The sequence below is a fragment of the Coturnix japonica genome, chromosome 4, assembly GCF_001577835.2.
Source record: "Coturnix japonica isolate 7356 chromosome 4, Coturnix japonica 2.1, whole genome shotgun sequence".
Classification (NCBI taxonomy): Eukaryota; Metazoa; Chordata; class Aves; order Galliformes; family Phasianidae; genus Coturnix; species Coturnix japonica.
The window spans coordinates 54,246,827-54,266,360 of NC_029519.1; the positions used below are offsets into that span (position 1 = coordinate 54,246,827).

Genomic DNA, 19,534 nt, shown 5'->3' on the forward strand with positions numbered 1-19,534 from the left:
ACAACTTCCTAGGTGGAATCTGGGGGGGGGGAGGAGGAGGGGAGTGAAGGAAACAAACAGGCATTATACAGAGCAGTGTAGAATAGCTATCTAACAAATACACTTTTGTTTATGTAAGGAATTGACCTTGACTTGCAAAACATGTCCTTCTTTCTTAATACAGACGGTCTTTTCTTGTCCAAAGAGAAAGAGAGTAACAAATGCACGCGCGTGTGCGCACTTCTGTGATGCGGTCAGTAAGAAAGGGAAGAGCACTTAAGTTCATGCACATTTTTATTGAGTAGTAATATAAAATGCTTCTCTCATTGTTACAAGTGCATGCTTTTGATTGCCAACATTTCGAAGTCAAATTACAAAGGCAAGGCTGTAGGCTGTAGTGAATTACTTGGGCACTTATACAATTGTTAAAAAATATCAATGGACCGATTTGTTTAGTTTTTCTTTTTTCGAATGAACCAGTCGAAACCCGTAACTGATATACAAAGGGAAAAAAGTGAAAAAATTACACATTTTGTGGCACGTGACAGAACATAACAAAATGACTAAACCATTAATGACATTAACAGTTATCATGCATTTAGAATTTCACATGTAACTACAAACTTATTTAAATCTCACAAGGTTTGCTAAACATGCTACCCATCTATATGTGCACTGACAAGCTCATGTTAAAAACTTTAAGAATACTCTTCCCCTTAGATTTTTCAAAGCTTTTTTTTTTCTTTTTCGATTACAAAATTTCAAAGGCATTAAGCATTTATTTTTTTTTAGAGAATATAAAGTACGCCAGTATACATACATTTCCAGTATAAGTCAGACCACTAAGCGCATTACAGTCCCATACAGGCCTATACAGCCATTTTTTTTTGTCTTAAAAAACATGCATAGGCAGATTTTTACAGAATATAGATGCTTTTCACTGCACTTAATATGGTGTCTTGTTCACTATACTTAAAAATGCACCACTCATAAATATTTAAATTCAGCAAGCCACAACCAAGACTTGATTTACCAAAAAAAAAAAAAGGAAAAAAAAAAATAATCCAAAACAAAACCCAGAAACCCCCCCAAAAGCAAACCCTCCTAATTATAAACAGCAAAAAAAGATTAATGTTACCAGAATTCCAGTTCGTTGGTTTTTGTTTTTTTGTTTTTGAACAAAGAAAAGAATAATTGCTGCCAAATTAGTAAGATAAGTGTTATATTTAAAGAAGGGCATTGAAGCACACTAAAGAAACCTGAGGTAAGCATAATCTGTACAAAATTAATCCATCTCTCTCTCTCTCACTCTCTCTTTCTCTCTCTCTCTCTTTTTTTTTTTTTTTTCTTTTTTTATTCTTTTTTTTGGCATTTTAAACAAATTTCCAACATTCTTTTTTTTTTTCTTTTTTTTTTCTATGTTTTTAAAGACTGCCTAATTTATTTCATAGCCATTGTCTGACAAGAGTAGCAAAACATTATCAATAAATAGTCCTTATTTAGTTTGTACATTTTGTTAAAAATGCTTTGATGTCGTCCATGTTTAGTGCTGCAACTGTAAACGTACAATAGTTAGTAAGAAATTAAACAAAGTTTTCATGTCCAGTAACATAACAAAAGGCCTTTCAGTAACATATCTAGAAGTTCCCAGTGCAGTAGGAAAACATGTTCATTCCCCTAACTTTGCAATATATACCAGCATTAGCTTTCATTTTTTCTACAAGCATTTTAAAGGCATGTCCAAAGGAGGTGTCTATCCCCCACCCCCCTCCCACCAAATTAAAGTTTACGATCTCTTCGGAGATGATTGTGTAAACCGAATCCAACACCTGGCCCCCAGAGCGAGTAAGCTATTATCAGAGGCAAGAACATCCAACTGCCGATGCGCAGCAACCCCATCGCGCCCTGCAGCTCACCCCCCGCCCGGGCAGCGGTCACTGAATATTGCTGCTATTACTGCCGTTGCTGTCAGTGCCATTAGTCTCTGTGGAGATTGCCTTGTTGATGGAGTTAAGGTTGGCATCGGATGGCACATCTCTGCGCGGAGGCATTCGCTCATTAATTCGATCTAAGCCTTTGGCCTCTTCGAAGCTAGTGATCTTATGCTGGGGTGAAAATCCTTTGATAGCTAAATAAAGGATTATTAAAAAGTAAAATTAGCAACGCAGAACTCTTGCCAGTTTTTCCCCCAACGAACGCCCTTCTTTGCCAAGAAGGCAACAAGAAGATCTGACAACACAACAGAGTCCTTACCGTGTACACAAAGAGCTGGGGGTGAACCACCGCCACCTCTGGCAAACCATCTCTGTTTCTCAACAAGATCAATTTCCACTACTTTGTTGGTCATTGGGGTTCAGCCTAAGACACTCTGAGGCTGACGTGAAACTACAGACTTTAATGCGGAACCACTGTTAGGGCACAGTGGTGGCCTGGTGAGTTGGCATTTGTTATCAGGGCTTACGGCCTGGAAGACATTGTGGCCCACCATAATACCCTTTTATTAGGCAGAAGTTCTGTGGGACTTTCAACATGTGATGCACATTAAGGCTAGGGGGGTTGGGCTGACCCTGTAAGGGGTTGCCCTACATTCTTAATAATGCAGGCAAGCTGCTTGCCAGTCACTCGGGAGAAAGCAGCTTGAGTCAAACAGCAGCAACGCTGTGCAACACAGGCTAGGGATACCATCGTTTTGGCATATTAGTACAATTGAAATTTGAAAATACATTCACAGAGGACCAAAGTTCCAACTGGACCTGAGGACTTTTGAAACACTTTTCAGCAGCATCATCAATGAGGCCAGCATCGACCTTAGGAGGCAGATGCAGGCTTAAGAATGTATTCACAGACTGTGATGCATTTGTTTTGTCTGTGATTGAAGAATTTAAGATATTTAGCTTCAAAGCAAAAGAGAAGCACTGTAGGCAAACAGCAGGTCACAGCCCCACAGACAATTTGTTAAAGCCTTTTGCGTGTCTTTCTCTTATCTACACCAAATCAGTGTTCTGTACTTCCAGAATGCTGCTTGCACTTTTGTTACGCCTCTAACTTAACATGCCGTATAGCAGAAATGGTGTGTTAGTACCAGGAAACTGCAAACTCCCTGGGGAGAAAAATGGCAGTGGAGTTTCAAAGATCAAATTCAATGTTCCTTCCCATTCTTTATCTTCTCCCCTTTCTATCCCAAAGCATCCCATTTCCAAAATGTAGTCCTGGTTCTGGACAAGCTCGAACTTCTGCTAAAAAAGATAACACCAAACAAACAAAACCAAAACCCAGAAACCCAAACATCCCTGGTACCAATCTACCACTCCTTGCATTTAGTGGGAGCGAGAAAAGCGTTTTCATGCTGGTGTTTTTGCCAACCATTCCTGTGAAAATGGATACATCCTGTTTGCCTCAGGATTTAGTTCCTTAACCAGTTGCACAAATGTTAGATTGGAACTTTGAATTGCATGGTTTTTAACACGTATCATCCTTTAACTTAGAAAAACAACAACAACAACATAATGGCAATTAGTCAAGTGAGCAGGGATGGAGCAGTGAAAACAGAACAGGCCCTACAGTGACTTTTTTTTCCCAGTATTTTATCTTCTACCACCAAAATGAAGATGTCTAACAAGCACCCAGGCCAATCCCTTAAAGCAACAGTTTAATGGATGGCCGTGTTGAAACTGAAACACTTGCTGTGCTCTGGAGCCGGCAAGTAGCACGGCTCAGTTGGAATTACAGCAATGGAGCACCTGGTGGCGTCAGGCCCTGAATCAAACTGCGGAGGGACAATTAGAAAAGGACGAAACATTTTCTCCATCGTTAGCTTCGTCTGTGTAGACTTATCCATTACAACTGTGGTTACTGTGTCTAGCTAATGAGGACAGCAAATCAAGAATTAACTTGAGGAGTGCATCATCCTGGAATGGGATCAAGTTCAATCAATTGCACTTCAAGCAGACACATTGTCATCTGTAATACTGAAGAAGGTGCTCTGCTGCAGTTGCTGGTCAGACAACGAGTATTAGCAGTTTACATTGAGAGTATACTAAACACAACACATAGTCACAGAAAATCACAGAAAACAGCCAAACTGTCAACGAGAATGCACACTGCAGATTAGAGATCGCCAATAGGAATAGATAATTCCAACATAAATAGCAGCTTACTCACTGCTATTTAGAAAGCAGTTGTATTTTCTCTTACTTATTTGTTCTACAATTTTATTCACTGCTTTACAAAAATCAAAAACAAATTCAACTGGCCAAAAGGGCACATCTCACCAACAGACAGCAATCATCAGATTTGGTAATATTTAGCTAAAAAAATACCCACAGAGAATTTGAGAGGGGCAAGAACAAAATACAACTGAAGAATTTTGTTTTAAAGGGGAATTATGAAAATTCTTCTTCCAAAACTTGATAATGCTGAATGAATGAACATTGTAGATCTGCATTGCAATATGCAATTACTTTGGTATTAACTGTATAGTTAAAAATTGCTTATGGGTTAAATTAGAGGCCTGTCAATAAAGCATCATAGTTTTTGATGCTAAACACTCGGCTATCTTCTGAGGCAGCCAGACACTTTTCATTTGTAGCTGAAAGAGTGCTAGCATTAATGGTCGCTCTAATGTAAATATCCAGTGTGTAAACTGCCACTACCAGAGGAAACAGATGTCTTGCAGACAGATGCCTCATGTTGTTTTACTTAAAGAGAAACAGAAACGTACTGAACTGTAACAAAACACTAGTAATTTTTTTCTTTTCTTTTTTTTTTTTTAACTAGTGGACTAAAAGAAAAAAAAATCAGCAAACCGAAGGAAAAACAACAAAAGGCAAAAAAATTAAAAGGCTGTGTGTTTTCCTTGACCAGAGATTGCTGAGAATGATTAGAGGCAGAGACAAGACCCAGCCTCCAGCATACAGCTTTGGAGCTATGTGTCACAGAGCATTTACAAGCTGCTGCCGAGTTATGTCCCTCAAGATCCAAGTCCCCTGATCTCCCACTGCGGCATTACTCAGTGCTTGGTTCAACACACAGGAATTCCAACAGGATCGTAACTTTCAGAAAGAAAAAAAAGACGACAACAACAACAACAACAAAAAAAAACATTTTCCCCTTTAAAGCAATTACATTTTGGTTAATACCGAGCCACAATTGTTAGCCCAACACCCACACAATCTGTACAAGCTACAGCAAAATGAATACACCCAGCAGAGCCCTTATCTGTTGTAGCACCAACAGAAAGGGGACTGGCCAATTTACCTTCATCAGCCTCAATAGCCTCAACAGTAGCTGAAGAGAAGAAAGGGGTAGCAAAACGAATGAGAAAAATGAGCAGAGGATTTTAACTCTAAGAACAAGTCAGTGAACAGCAAAGGAGCTAAAACACTAATGTTACTGTAAGTGCTGGATTTTGGCAAAACAGACACACACAGAAATGCTACATAAAAACAGTAACTTGCAGATTGAATTAAATTGAAGTGTTTGAAGCAGAAAGATTCATAAAATTCATAAAAGCGTATCAGGATACTTTTCTTTGAACTAAAAAAAATTCCTACAAAATGAAAATGTCTTCCATATTGCACATCTGACCTGCGATGTTTATTGTATAATTCTCATGGCTTCAAATAAGAGTCTTTTGATTTGCAGTGTCAACAGAGAATGAGAAATGGCATAAAGCCATCACACCAAATTCATGCCACTTATGAAATCGGTTTGAAAAGTGTTAGCTGCTGGTGCAGGGCATAAGAATCACATAAACAACTTTTATATGTTGTGTTTTTTTTCTCTCTCCTGACTAAAAGAAACCTCCCCATAATGAGGGAAAGAGTTTGCTCAGAGAGCTTTCTTCTTTGCTTGCAATCTCGCTCAGTGCGCTTCACCTGGAAGTGTCCTTTATGGCAACTCAATCTTTGTCAACAAAATTCTTTTAGTATTTTCAACTGATGGACACTGAAACCAGATTGGGAGCTGTTGGACTCCCAGAGCTGCAAAGCCTGGTCAGAGAGCGAGAAGGAGATTTCTGCACTGTTATGAGTAAATAAACACACTGTACATTACCACTGCTTTTAAACCTTCATCGTTCTTTAAAAATATAGCTTGTGTTTGAGTTCTAACCATCAGTTTTGGTTTGAATTTGTTTCTACAGTCAGAGTTTTACAGACAGAAGAAAATCAGCAAATGTGATGTAATATAGCAAGCATACAGTTAAGTGTTTAAGAAGAAATGTTGATTTTCAAGATCTTCACTGGTTTAAAGAACAGCTCAATAAGCAAAGTTTCTAGGGATTTCTCTCACTTTTTGTCTTGTTTCTCCACATGGAAAAGCTTTTTTTTTTTTTTTTTACCTCCATAAATCCTCAATTATTTATTTTTGTGGTTAGGATGTTAAATATGGATTGAGATCAATTCTAAAAGATGTATAACATTACCTTGCTGCATGGGGAAATTAAAGGAGCTAATCCACATGCACCAAGGTAAGCCTGTGCCTCTCAAGTTATAGAGTGAGAGAAAAGACAAAATATGGAACTGAACCAATACAAATAGAAAAGGAAACACGACAACTATGATGAGAAAAATTAAAATGAAAAACCAGATCCAAACCAGCACTGACACATTAGGGAAAAAATAAAAAGATGACTAAAATTACTTCCACAGAACAGTGGTCATATTTTCTGTTAAAACATACAGTAATAGGAATGTATGCTTAATAGAAACTATGTACGTTTCAGACCGTTTGGTGAATGGAGTACTACATGTTAACTAATTCAGATGAACATGTATAGTAATGTTTTACTGTGCTGGAATACTGCAGTATGAGGAGATTTTCCTTTTAGTCATTATTAACCAGACCTCAAGGCCATTTTCTCAAATTCATTTCGATTCCTAACATTTAGCCAGGGCAAAACCAGCAGTTCCCTTGGACCAAGTTTTCTGACATACATAATGCAACCATAGAGTGAAAAAGCCTGAGATAAAGAGCTCAACCCTGCTGAGAGAGGCATCCCATGGAATCATATTGCAGCATTTTCAAAGCAGAACGTTACTATGTCTGTAACACACAAGTCATCAGAAAGAAAAAGGGAAGGAAAAAAGGGGAAAAGAAGGTATACCTCAGAATACCTGCATCTTCCAGGTAAGAGAAAAGAGACAGTGAACAGGAAAAATACAGAGAAAGAATGCTCCAGGAGGGAAACAGGAAAAATCAGAGGCTGAGACTGTGTTAAAATTATAAATATTTCTATTTCTTACATCTACTGCCAACAGGATTTCAGTAAGTGTGAGACTGGTATATATATACACTCTACAGTAATGCACACAGAAAAAAATGGTGAGCTTATAGTAGGAAATTAAATATGTTGCAGCTCTTTATTTCGAAAGAAATATTTTATCAGACCTATTACAGACTTAAGGATTACCTATAACAAAAAGCACTCGGTATAAAACTGAGCTGACAATACTGTGTTTGTGTACAAGGCAAACAGTGTTGTTAAGAGCCTCCCTTCCTTTTGGCTTAAATCAGAATGTGAAATTGCTCTCATGCTGTCAGCTAGAATTGCTAGAAGATAAAATCTACTTCTAGAACTATTTTCATTGGTGATTCTCTGTGAGGAAGAACAAATCAGATAAAATATAAGAGCTTGAGTGTCATTATCTAAGCTGAATCTTCTGTACTCAGTGTATCAAAAGCTACTCTTGAGAAAAATAAAAGATGACACTATAAACTGTGGCAACTGTGCACTTCACATGTGATGCTGATCTCACACTCAGAACAGTTGATTATCGGGAAGTTTTCCCCCTCCTCTTTCTTTGAAGATCAGTGGTAAATAACAAGTCTGGAGAAATGGCCTGACGTGAACTGCTCCAAATGCTCCAGTACAACAAATCACCTGTTTCACTCGGACATTTATTTCTTTCTGTCTGAGGAGACTTTGGCTATTTTTCTTGGGTTCTCCACTTGGCAATCATTTCTTTTACACATAATGACACACAGAGGCAAACATGCTTACCGCTTTGCAGTGTTTGTTTTCCTCCAGAAAGCACACCACTGGGCAGCATTCCTGTGGGAGTCAGCCCTTTCAGTGTCAGCACACTTTCACTCTCTTCCCTGCAGAAGGAAAAAAAATAAGGAAATAATTCTCTTTCTTTCTCCCCTCACAACACTGGGCCTTTGTACTCTATGTCAGCAGTTCACTTCTGACAGTGATGCACTGTCACTACAGCTAAGAGAATAACAAGCATCTAGGAACCAACATACACAAATACCTACATTGGGTCGCTCTGAAACTGCAAACTTGAAAGGATGAAGACCAAAGGAACAGTTATTGTCAACGACATATTGAAATCTGTCTCGCATTGTGTGGTCCAAACTCAACTTACATAGTTTTCTTTTTGTCTACACCAGGAGTTATATGCATTATTGATCATCAGCCACTTTAAAAACAAATCAAAACACAGAGCTAGAAGCTCATTAAAATTAATAAGCACTTCCACCCATAAAGGGAGACGAGTGCTCACCATGAGCGTTCTTCTTCTAATTTTGTATGCTGAAAGTGATGCTGGATTCAAGGAAAATATTATAGGAAACTGAGACATGTTTTCCAGGCCCCCAAATATACATGGTTTTCAAGAGATGTCAAGATGAATCCAACAGCTTTATCCAGACATGACATTACATGCAGCACTCTGTGAGCACTGCAGTGCTGATGATGTACTTTCTCAGCAGTAAAACTGACCCCAATTCTTCAAGAGATGAATATTTTAAAGTGCTATACTTTGAAAAAGAAAATGACGTTAAGCTGGAGGAAGTAAACAGAAAGACAGATTTTGAGACTAATATGGTTTTGTTTATCAAAACTGCATGTATTAGAATTGTTGACAGTTTTATTTAGCCCAACATGCCCCAAATTTACTTATGTATTTCAAACAACTCACGACATTTACTCTTCATGTTCTATTTTTAGTTGAAAATGATTTTTTGCTTTTCTTAGTATAAAAGTCAAAAGCACATTGTGACTGTTTTTCACGTTTCTCAGGCGATTAGAACTAATGCAACAGCCCACTAATTCCAGATTTAACACAGTATTGTAATGCCACTATAGAATACTGCCAATCAAAGTTTTTGCTTGCTCTTGCTTTGCCGCTGCAAGAAACAGTATAATGCCAAGTAATTCGGTTCATTTCTTCTTTTTCTATTGAATTAATCTGCAGTATCACCTTAAGGTTCACATTCACAGGAAAAGTTTATTATCAGTTTTCTTTTTTATTCTCTTCAAACCACTTAAGCTAAAACCCTGAGCTGAGAGGCTCATGGATATCACTTAAAACAAATCACAAAACAAAATTATGTTGTATCCGCCTTCCATCCTTGAAATGATTTTGACACCATAGTTTCTTTTGAAAGTCTTTGATATACAAGTAATACGAATCACTGGCAAGTTATAAATATAAATAAAAATAAATAAATAAACAAATAAATATCTATTAGACTTCTCTGTATATTTAAGTCCAGGTTTCTTTTAAATTCATCCCGTATTTCAAAAGGTGCTCCTCAACAAAATACAGTGGATCCAAAAGCTGCAGTTGAAGGCTATGGGAGAAAGCCAGTTTCCCCAAACTTTGTTCACTCAACTATCACCAGACAAAAATAACTGTGCTGTTTTGTAAAGGTGGTGGCAATGTCAGCTCCAGGCTCTCTGCCAGATTTAATACAGATGAGCAGTTGGAAACATCTGATTGCACCCCCGTCTTGCTTAGGAAAAAGGCACTATGCCAACTTCTCTTTTTTATGGGTACCACTGAAGCAGCTCGTGCATCACTACTGCCTCACATGTAACAGTTTGGAAACCCCAGGTATAAAATCCTCCACCTCAGTATGCAATTTAAAGCTATGCTGCTGCAATCTGCAGCACGTGGGTGAACTGTTGTGTCCTGAATATCTGCCCACTGCTTGCACACTGTAGGAGAGTCTCAAATCGAGGAAGTTTTATGAGTTTCATCTGAAATCAAGAGTGCATTCTTCAAGTACCTATTTTTATTTCTTTCTTTTATGCCCAACATATTACCACACCAGCACATTAAAAAAAAAAGAAAAAAGATAAAATCCTTTCATTTTATACCAATTGTAAAACCCATAAACAGACTACTACAGAGTAACGTACAAGTTTTGAGCTTCTCACTGCAAAAAAAGACATCGAGGCCTTGGAGCATGTCCAAAGAAATGCAATGAAGCTGATGACAGGTCTTATGAGGAGCACCTGAAGGAGCTGGGATTGTTTAGTTCAGAGACAAGGAGGCTGAGGGGAGACATTACTGCTCTCTACAACTATGTGATGGGAGATTGTGGTGAGGTGAGGGTTGGGTGCTTCTCCCATGTAACTAGCAATAGGAGCAGAGAGAATAGCTGCAACATGCACCAGGAAAAGTTCAGGTTGAAAATCAGGGAAGATTTCTTCTCTGCAAGAGTGGTCAGGTGCTGGAAGGTGCTGCCCAGGGAGGCGGTGGAGTCACCATCCCTGCAGGCATTCAAAAAATGTTTAGATGTTTTACTCAGGCATATGGTTTTGTGAAGAAATATTGGTGGTTGGTGGACAATTTGACTGGATGATCTTGGAGGTCTTTTCTGACCTCGGTGATTCTATGATTCTGTAGGCTCCTGAACAAACCAATAAATAAATAAAATCCATCTGCTGCAAAAGGAAAAGAACTGCATTTTCTATATTTAGACCTCAGTACAGTATAGCATGTTTTCTATTCTACTCAGAGACATCAAATGGAAAGTTCTAACACTGGCTAGCAATTAGTTACTCATGTTCATGTGGTTGGGGGAGTGTAGCTGAAGTTAACAAGCTGCTGCCGTTCACACCGATTTCCTGGATTTTTAGTTAATTTACCCTGATGCTTTCATATTTAATCATTTGTAGCAAGAACTATGAGTGACAAAGCAGGACATTTGCCTTTCCTTTTAATGTGGCATTATGTGGAATATGCTCTCTCTCTTCATTTAACTTTTGCCTCATAGTATCTAACAGTTAATGAGCGAATCTGGAGAGAAAAAGAATTTAGATCAAAAAGTAACTGCAATTTTCTTAGCTGATGTCTTTCTTTGTTATTGGTATCAAGTCCAGCAAAAACACCAAGGAGGATTTTTCAGTGAGTCATGATAAATAGCAGTATTTTATAAATAAAAACCTTCTTGAAAGGTTGCAGGAAAGCTCAGGTAGTATAATGAAACATCAAATTCACTGCCTGATGAACAGTAGGGCGTTCTATGCAATCATCAAAAGTTGTTTTAAAACAAACAACAAAAATCCACACAGCAAAACCCCCCTTACCTTAGCACTGAGAAAACTCTAGCCATTTTTCCTATTGCTCTTATCTTGTTCCTTATAACCTCCTTTCGAGCAGCAGCTGTTGCTCCTATGAAAAATACATTAAAAATACTTGTAGTGAATTGTAAACAATGTATTACTATTCTGAACTCTATACACAAGAAACGTCATATTAACACAACAGTGTGCCAAACCAAGCCATTGTCTGCATTCGAAAATCCCACTTTTTGTTACTTACAGCTCAGTTCTGATCACTTTTCAAGTCTGGTTATTAATATCTTTACAACTGAGATCCTTTTTTATGCTACATACGAAGCCAGTGAGTTTTTCATCAACGTATTCTCATTTTCCATATCAAAAACCTTTTCGAAACCAAACTGTTTTGAAAACAAGTTACTTAGCCTGTAGCTAAAATGTGTGAAAGATATTTAACACACCATCCAAGTCATAAAGAGACAGTTTAAAATAAATAAATAAATAAAATAGCAATGGAGTTAAAACCTATTTCACAAACTCAACATTTTAAGTGGAAAAACAATCACATTTCACTCAGTCGGCTTAAAAAAATAATAATAATAAAAAGGTGATTGGAATACATTTAAGGACCAGGAGGTCCTAATACCCTATCAGAAAAGCATTTAAGGGGTAACAAAACCTAAAAGCTGAACTCTGAAAAACAGCATGAAACTGTAGAGATTATGTTGGCTGGCAGCAGTTAATGGAGTTCCATAGAAAGAACTTTCTTCCCACCACTACAATAGCCTGCTTATATTAGTTTGAAATTTATGAACTCACAAAATAAGAAAAAACCTGCACTGGGACAGTGACTGCCTTTTTGCTTGTTTTGCATCTATAATTGCCAGTTGGATATCATTAAAACCAAGAATATTACCTATGCATCCAAAAAAAAGAAAAGAGGAAGAAAATCACCTGAATGGGGAAAACTAAGAGCTATACCAGTAAGTTAACTGAACCAGTGCTTCTTTCTAAGAAAGCTTATACAGGAAGAGACTGTGCTGTACTAAGTGAAACAGGTTCACTTGATAATCAAAACTGAAATCACATACATCACAAAGATTTCTCCCCAGAGCATTCTGAATGAAAGGCAACTTCGTCTTGTACAGCTTCTATACTGCCTGGCCATTCCAGCCTCTGAAGTTGAAGAGTAACAAACAAACACTACAGCAAGGTGCTGCTTGCTCCTCTGCTATGCCAGAATTCAAGAACAAACTGACAATTTCTATCTTCAATTCCTAGGAAAGTGTTCAATTTTATTTAGTGGAATCCACCACGAAAGCTAAAATAGCAGAAAGAAGACAAACAAAAAAAAGGGAACAAGGCACTTGCTGGATGCAGGGGAAAAGCAGCAAAAAGTCCAGCCCGAGGCTTGGCCACACAGGCCTTCCTCCACCATAAGGGGTCATTTTAAGCACAATGACCCCAGCCAGAGGGGTTAAGAAACACTGACTCCAGTCATTTGGGGAGTGCTGGAGTGGTCCAACTGAGTTAAGCAGGTTTGCTGAGTACTTTCCACAGCCAACACTACGATAAAATTCTTATCACTGCGGTTCATCTCCATACAGCTCTGCTGACAGCAGCCCCACAGTTTCACTCTCAGGCTCTGTTACCTCTCCTGCTGCAAATCTCTCCCCTACAATTAAACTCCCAACAGCTTGAGTCATCTCTTGGAAGCACAGGGACTGTTTAATGCTATTCACCAGGTGGCCTGGCTATGCTCCGGCATTTTAGAAGAACTGAAAACGATGCACGTTGGTTTTTTTTTCAGTGCTTGGATTTCAAAGCAAATAGCCACCCACTGCAAAACTTCCAAAACTGAAAATAACAATGCACAAATCCTAAGGCTGTACAAAAGAAGGCCAAAGTAACCAAGAGAACAAATAGCGCAGGTAGCAACTCACAAACTCTAAGTGAATTTCACTGCAGCTTTTAATATCAGGGTACCAGCAAAGAATAAGTTTTATAAAATGGGAGCTTAACAGATGCACGTGGAGAACAGTGCAGAGCTGCATGTGCAGTTGTATATCCCTGACCAGCCTGTGCACAAAAGGGGATATAGGGATCAACCCGCGTGCACCTGCACTGGCCCATCTTCATCTATTTATCAAGGAGCACAGGCTAGCTGTCTTGTGACCTTGTAATTGTAATGCATGTTACTTTCACCTTTCCATCTCTTGGAGCAGCTCTCAAATGCATTTTTTCCAGGCTTTTCTAATTGCCCTCCTAATACATCTTTGAATCAAGAGCCTGCATCTTGAAGTTCAAAATGAAAGAAGTGATGCTCAGAAGGATGTCTTTCAAATCAAGAGCTAGTTTGGGGCATAAATATGTAGTTCTAGATGGTAAAGAGCAGGAGAAACAGCTGCAACTCAGCTGTGACTGAATTACATCTAATGTATTAGTAAGAACTTGGTGAAGAATTTAGATTAAACAGCAATAAATCATGTTTGTCAGGAAACAAAGTACATTCCTCCCTCAGTTTCTATAACCTCACTGAATTGTACCTTAAGGTAGTATGACATGGCTTTCATTCTTTTTTTCCCCTAAAAGCACTTAAAACACAATCTGTCTTTTTGTTCTGGTCTCACTGCTCCTTTATTACAAGCCCACACTGTTCTAGTAGATCTTATAAGCACACTTGACCTTTTTCAGACACTGTTCAATTTCCAGAAGAGCTGAGAACTGAAAACTGGGAATATAATTTATTAAAGTAAAGTAAAACTGGGAATATAATTTATTAAAGTAAGTAAAACAAAATGGTCTGCCCATAAATAAAAAGTAAAAAATTCACTGAATCATGAAATGTAGCAGTCTCAGAATGAGTGTTTTATTTCTCACCAACACATGTACAACATTACTGAAAGACAGACCCAGAACTTTCTGTCTCTGCTGAGTTATTTTGTAATGGATTTGTGACAATGACAAAAAAGAAAAACCAAACAAACACAACAACCCAGATTTGTCCACTAATTATCGATAATGATTTTATTTACCTTATTTGTGTGGGTTTTTAAAAATTCATTATTTGCTAAATAATGCAGCTAGCATTCACAGTGTGAATTTGCACTGCTAATTTTCAATGAATGCTAATTATATATACGAGTGACAGAGCACCGCAACAGGCTGTCCAGAGAGGCTGTGGAGTCTTGAGACATTCAAGATCCATCTTGGACAATTACCTGTGCAACCTGCTGTAGGGAACCTGCTTTAGCAGGGGAAATGGACTCAATGGTCGCTAGAGGTTCCTTCCAACCCTGTGTCTGTGTGATACTTAAATCTTTGACTCACATTTTAAGTGTAACTACTCCATTACTGTGCTCTGAAATTCACAATTACTTCAAATCTCTTCGAGTTACTTCAGCTGCACTTAAACATACATCTAACATGGAAGTAAATGGATCACAACTTGAGAAATGACTATGAGTAACGTGGTTAATTTTAACCATAGCAATCATAGCCTGATATACCCATATATATATATATATATACACACACACACACAAACATTATTCTTACAATATCTTAAACCATTTGCATAAAAATAACTAAAAAATAATTATGAATTCAACCAAGGTTAAAAACAGACAAATCATTTTGGAGGTAGAATAAAAGCTTTGAATCTCACCTCAGTAATTTAACAAATTCTATTGTATTTTAGATTTGTAGTGTCTATACACTTACTTTGCAAACTGGGATATATAGGATTTACGTGAAATATAATGTAAACCTTCAGATTAAGAAGCAAAACAATTAAGTAGAACTGTAAACTGAACATATTGAGATGTGGGACTGAATATGTACCAAAAATGGTTAAAAAAGAAACAAAGAAAACAAAACCAAAAATCGATTTCCTGAATGACATCCTAATACATTATGTATGGATATATTATGTATGAGAGCAAATTAATGAAATGTAACCCTTCTAATTTATTTAATACCTTTCGTCTGTGCATAAATGGGATCTTCTTATGAATTCCAAGGGGAGAGGGGGGGAAAGAAAGAGATCAGTGATGTTTGCAGAATGAAAATAAAAAAAACAACAAAGAACATTTGACAACATCAGTGGAAACGCAATGTTTAAGTAAAGTCTGAAAAACAGAAAAGAAACAAATTAGGCAGGGAACATCCAAAAGGAAAGAAACAGATTGAAAACCATGGGAGAGAAAAAAACAACAACAACAAAAAAACTTTAAAAAAGTGTAAGGCTTCGTTAGTGGATTTGCAGAAACTGACATGCAGGCAGATGAGCAGGTAAGCTTAGCCTCAGTGCTACCATCTCTTGACTGCATTCTTTCTTCTACATGACTGCAGCTGTTCTAAGGCTCAATGACTTCTCAGAACCAGAAGAATAACCCCTTCTGCTTATTTGGGGTGTACCTGGCAGATGACACCTCCTTTCTTACAGCAAACACACCAGTTCTTTGTTTACGTATGTTTGATATCTGAAAGAGTAGCTTGCTTTTGTAGACCTATATTGCTACTATCAAAACCAGCATTATCTATGGCATACATGCATTTGTCAGAACGACCCAGCATCTTGCAGTTAGCAAATCCAAGTGGCTTTATGGTACAGTGTATTGCATTTTAACACAACTATTTTTGAGAGCAGCATGAGTGCTGTGCTCAGAGCCCTTGCACAGCTGCACCATGGGATGTATTTTGAGGACTCTGGTTACCTAACTGTGTGCTGCCAGGCTGGTTCAGAGGCAGAGCACACTGATGTAAAAAATGCTCTGGGTATGGAAACAACCAGATCTGGCCAAAATAGTAAAAATCCCATTAAAATGCTCCTCTGCCACCAATTCATAGAGAGCACGTATACCCTGCAGCACAACATTGCTGCCTTGAAGGGATAACATGAATAAAATGGTAAAAAGTAACCTCAGTTTCTCTCCTAGTTAAAAATGAACTCATTCAAAAGCTGACTCCCATCTGCCCAGCTAGGATCATGAAATCTCTTATCAAGGCACCACTAAATACCTGTGACCTGAAGCCTCTGCTGACCCTGGAACAATGTCTATGTTTCTTGGAATATAGCTTGCCCAGGTTTAATTTACTACTGAAGACCTGCAGTAGCCACATGGTGATTGCTGCTCACAGTGGAACCCAGGACACATCTGACAAGGTAACTCAGTTTAGTTTGAGCCCACAGCACTTAACAGCAGAAGCTGTGCTCCAGCGGAGGAATAACTGCTGCTACCAGCACTATGACAGCAGCTTTTTCCACGAGAAGGCTGTGAGCTACAATATTGAAGGCAATACAAAAATTAATGCAGGTAATTTAGAAGTGTCTTTATGCCAAATCATGATAGCAACGCATACAAAGCAAGCAGAGCATTTGTGTTAAGTTGCCTATTACATTACTGCACCCTTTTAATTAGCAGCTTAGTTTTCAATGAAATGCATGAGGCCAGAAATGTTACTAATTAAAATAAAACAGGATTCTGACTACATGCTGGCTGGATAGAGGTATTTGTAGCTCCTGTTGCTAAGCAAAGTGTTTGATGCACAAACCATTCAGTGCATAGCTACTGTTCACGTAAGGCATTTTTTACTGGATTGGATTACGTTGCAACCACCACAGCAAACAGCAAAGACAAGGTACTGCAAGAGGAAGCTATCAGAGATAAGAAAACCTGACATATCATCTCCTCTCATTTTTAAAGCAAGCAAAACCAAAAGCCATCAGGGAAGATACAGTCTAAAGGGCACTACAACTGCTGTTTATATTCTCGCCCACTAAGTATTCACATAACCACCTCCAACAAACTGATCAGATCCCCATGATGTATCTCCTTAAGCAAAAAACAAAACACCCACCAAAAACCAAAAAGGTTTGGGGAGATAGGAATCCATGCCATGGAGCATCCTGCTCATGGTGCTCATGATTAGATGCAGCATGCATGATGGGGAGTGGGGAAAAAACCAAAACAAAACAAGAAAAAAAGCTCACAAACACCATGCAGTGAGGTCAGGCAATACTGATGGGGCTTCGTTTTGAGGGGGAAAGTGAGTGAGAAGGGAAGACAGAGGGCAAGAAAATGTAAGAGAAGATAAATGAATGATCGGTGCAAACCATAGTGATGGATCATTCTCACTACATGTGGGAACCCAGGTCAGGGCATGTTCAAACTGCAAGGAGAGAAAGGAAATCAGCAGCGAGCCCTGAGAGCTACAGGTGATGCAAAAATATGCAATGATTTTAAAGGATCACTCCATCAAACAAAACACATCTGCTGTGGCAGATATCAGACACTTCCTTCTATGGGAAATACTGCTTAGGGAAAATGTCAGTGGGCGAGCAGGACTGTGCAGACTGAAGAACAGTGGAAATGCTGAACCACTGCGAGGCTGTCAGCATACAGCCCTGACAGAAACAGTTTTAAACTGATAATCCTTCCAGTTTGCTTCATCGGGAACACAAATGAAACATCGTGTACTTCCTCCCACAAAAGGCAATGCTCTGAGGGAAAAAAAAAGAAGAAAAAAAAAAAAAGCAACAAAAAGCCAACTACCTTGGAGAAAAAGATCATTTTCCTTTGTTGCATGGATAATGCATCAGGAAATCATTAAAGATATCAGCCTCTATTTAAATTTAAATCAACTTTCAGATGTACTTTTATGCCCAATTCCCTCAGTCTCTCCCATGCATGCAGCAGTGCCCCTGGGCCCAGAGCTTCCTCTGGGCCACAGTAAGACATGTCCCATAGCTCCTGCAGCCCCACTGCCACAGACCTCACCCTACAGCTCTCAGGGGACTGTTTGAGGAAACAAGCATGAAGATACCTCAAGTCAGGTTGTAGCTGCACATCCTAAGGAGGAAGATACTGCTAATATCTTCCTTAAAACAATGTACACTGAGAAAGTGTTCATGTGGAAAAATCTGGAAGTACATTTAAGAGGATTAGCATTACAGTACCAGGAATGGTTTAATTATTCTTCACCTAGAAATTTTAACGCCGTTGGGTGTAATTATGCAGTACACACACATTTAAGCCAAGAGGCTTCCAGCCCGCGTTCCTCCTTAGGCACCTGTAACGCAGCGAGCTGCATGCCTGGAAGCGTGCCATGGTACAGCTCCCTGGGAGACAGCTGCTGCACACTGCTCCCAGCACACGGCATGGGAAATCCACAGCCGACACAGAGCCCTCCTGCAGCTGGAGAAAGAGCTCAGTCCATGGCTGCAGCAGAGCTGACCACCATGAGAGCTGCTGTTCTGAAGGACCCCAGGGAACCTGCACCTGCGGCTGTGCTTTGATAACACTCTGCTGAGCTGTCACCTGGACATGGGAGTGCTGATCCAGTGACATTTAGAAAAGGACTACAGGCCACGCTCTACTTGGCGTCAATGGAAGCTTATAGTATAACTTTAAAAGAAAATATTAGGTCAATGCTGAACTAATTTAAAAATCCTTCCCATAAAACCTTTGCTTTGGCAATGAATTCAGTGAAATTTCAGCCTGCGCTTAAGTGCTTTCTTGAGCCAAGGATTTAAGCATATGGTTCTCCTGCTACTGTGTTTAATTTGACACAGTTTTTACTCATTGTATGCCTTCACGCTGTTTCACACGCTGCTATAATTACACAGTAGCTACTTATTAAATTTCATAAGAAAAGTTTGGGCACAATATTCAAACAGGTGCTTTCTTCTCTGCACTGATTATTGGTTTCAGTAAATCCAGCCTTTTTCCCAAATCCTGCAAGATAATGTGCATGTCCACATTGCAGCAGCTACAGAACAGGGAATCCCAGTTGGCTTATCAGGGTAAATGCAAAGCGCTACAATCCATCCTCTTCTTTTCCATCATAAAGGAAACACTTGTCAAAGCCCATGACATAACGTCCTCCTCTAAAGATTAAGAATAAAGACTCAAAGAGAATTTGAATGATTAATTCTATTTCATTACGTATTTGTCTTGACAGTTTTCCACTTTCCCCTTTTTCTCCTTCTACCAACAGACTTGATGAGAATTTCTAGTTGCTCAGCAGCGCTGTTTTCCCAGATTTATTTTTATTTTTTTCAATATTTCCCATCTCTGATTTTATTATTATTAAAATTACTATACTAAAACATTGAAAGCATTCAATTTATTATATCAAAACATGGAAAGCATTCATAGGAAGAACATTAGGGTTGCACAGGATTTTTTTCAATTTTTCTTAATGGAGAAGGGGAATTCTGGAGAGTTGCAATTGACTCTTGCACAGCCAAAT

At 38.6% G+C, this 19,534-nt stretch overlaps 1 protein-coding gene across 5 annotated transcripts in view; it reads right to left on the reverse strand.

The window, feature by feature from the left end:
- Positions 1 to 255: 255 nt before the first annotated feature.
- PPP3CA (protein phosphatase 3 catalytic subunit alpha) overlaps positions 256 to 19,534 on the reverse strand; it is a 53,182-nt gene continuing 33,903 nt past the window's right edge. The window contains exons 9-13 of one of the 5 annotated variants that reach the window (XM_032444063.1): positions 15,259 to 15,282; positions 11,306 to 11,390; positions 7,982 to 8,079; positions 5,236 to 5,265; positions 256 to 2,107 (exon numbers count right to left, since the gene is read on the reverse strand). In XM_032444063.1, coding sequence (XP_032299954.1) covers positions 1,914 to 2,107; positions 5,236 to 5,265; positions 7,982 to 8,079; positions 11,306 to 11,390; positions 15,259 to 15,282 — 431 coding nt within the window. In that variant the 3' untranslated portion in view covers positions 256 to 1,913. Of the gene's footprint in view, positions 2,108 to 5,235; positions 5,266 to 7,981; positions 8,080 to 11,305; positions 11,391 to 15,258; positions 15,286 to 19,534 lie in introns of all 5 variants that reach the window. The other 4 variants (XM_032444062.1, XM_032444064.1, XM_032444065.1 and 1 more) reach the window with 4 other exon arrangements.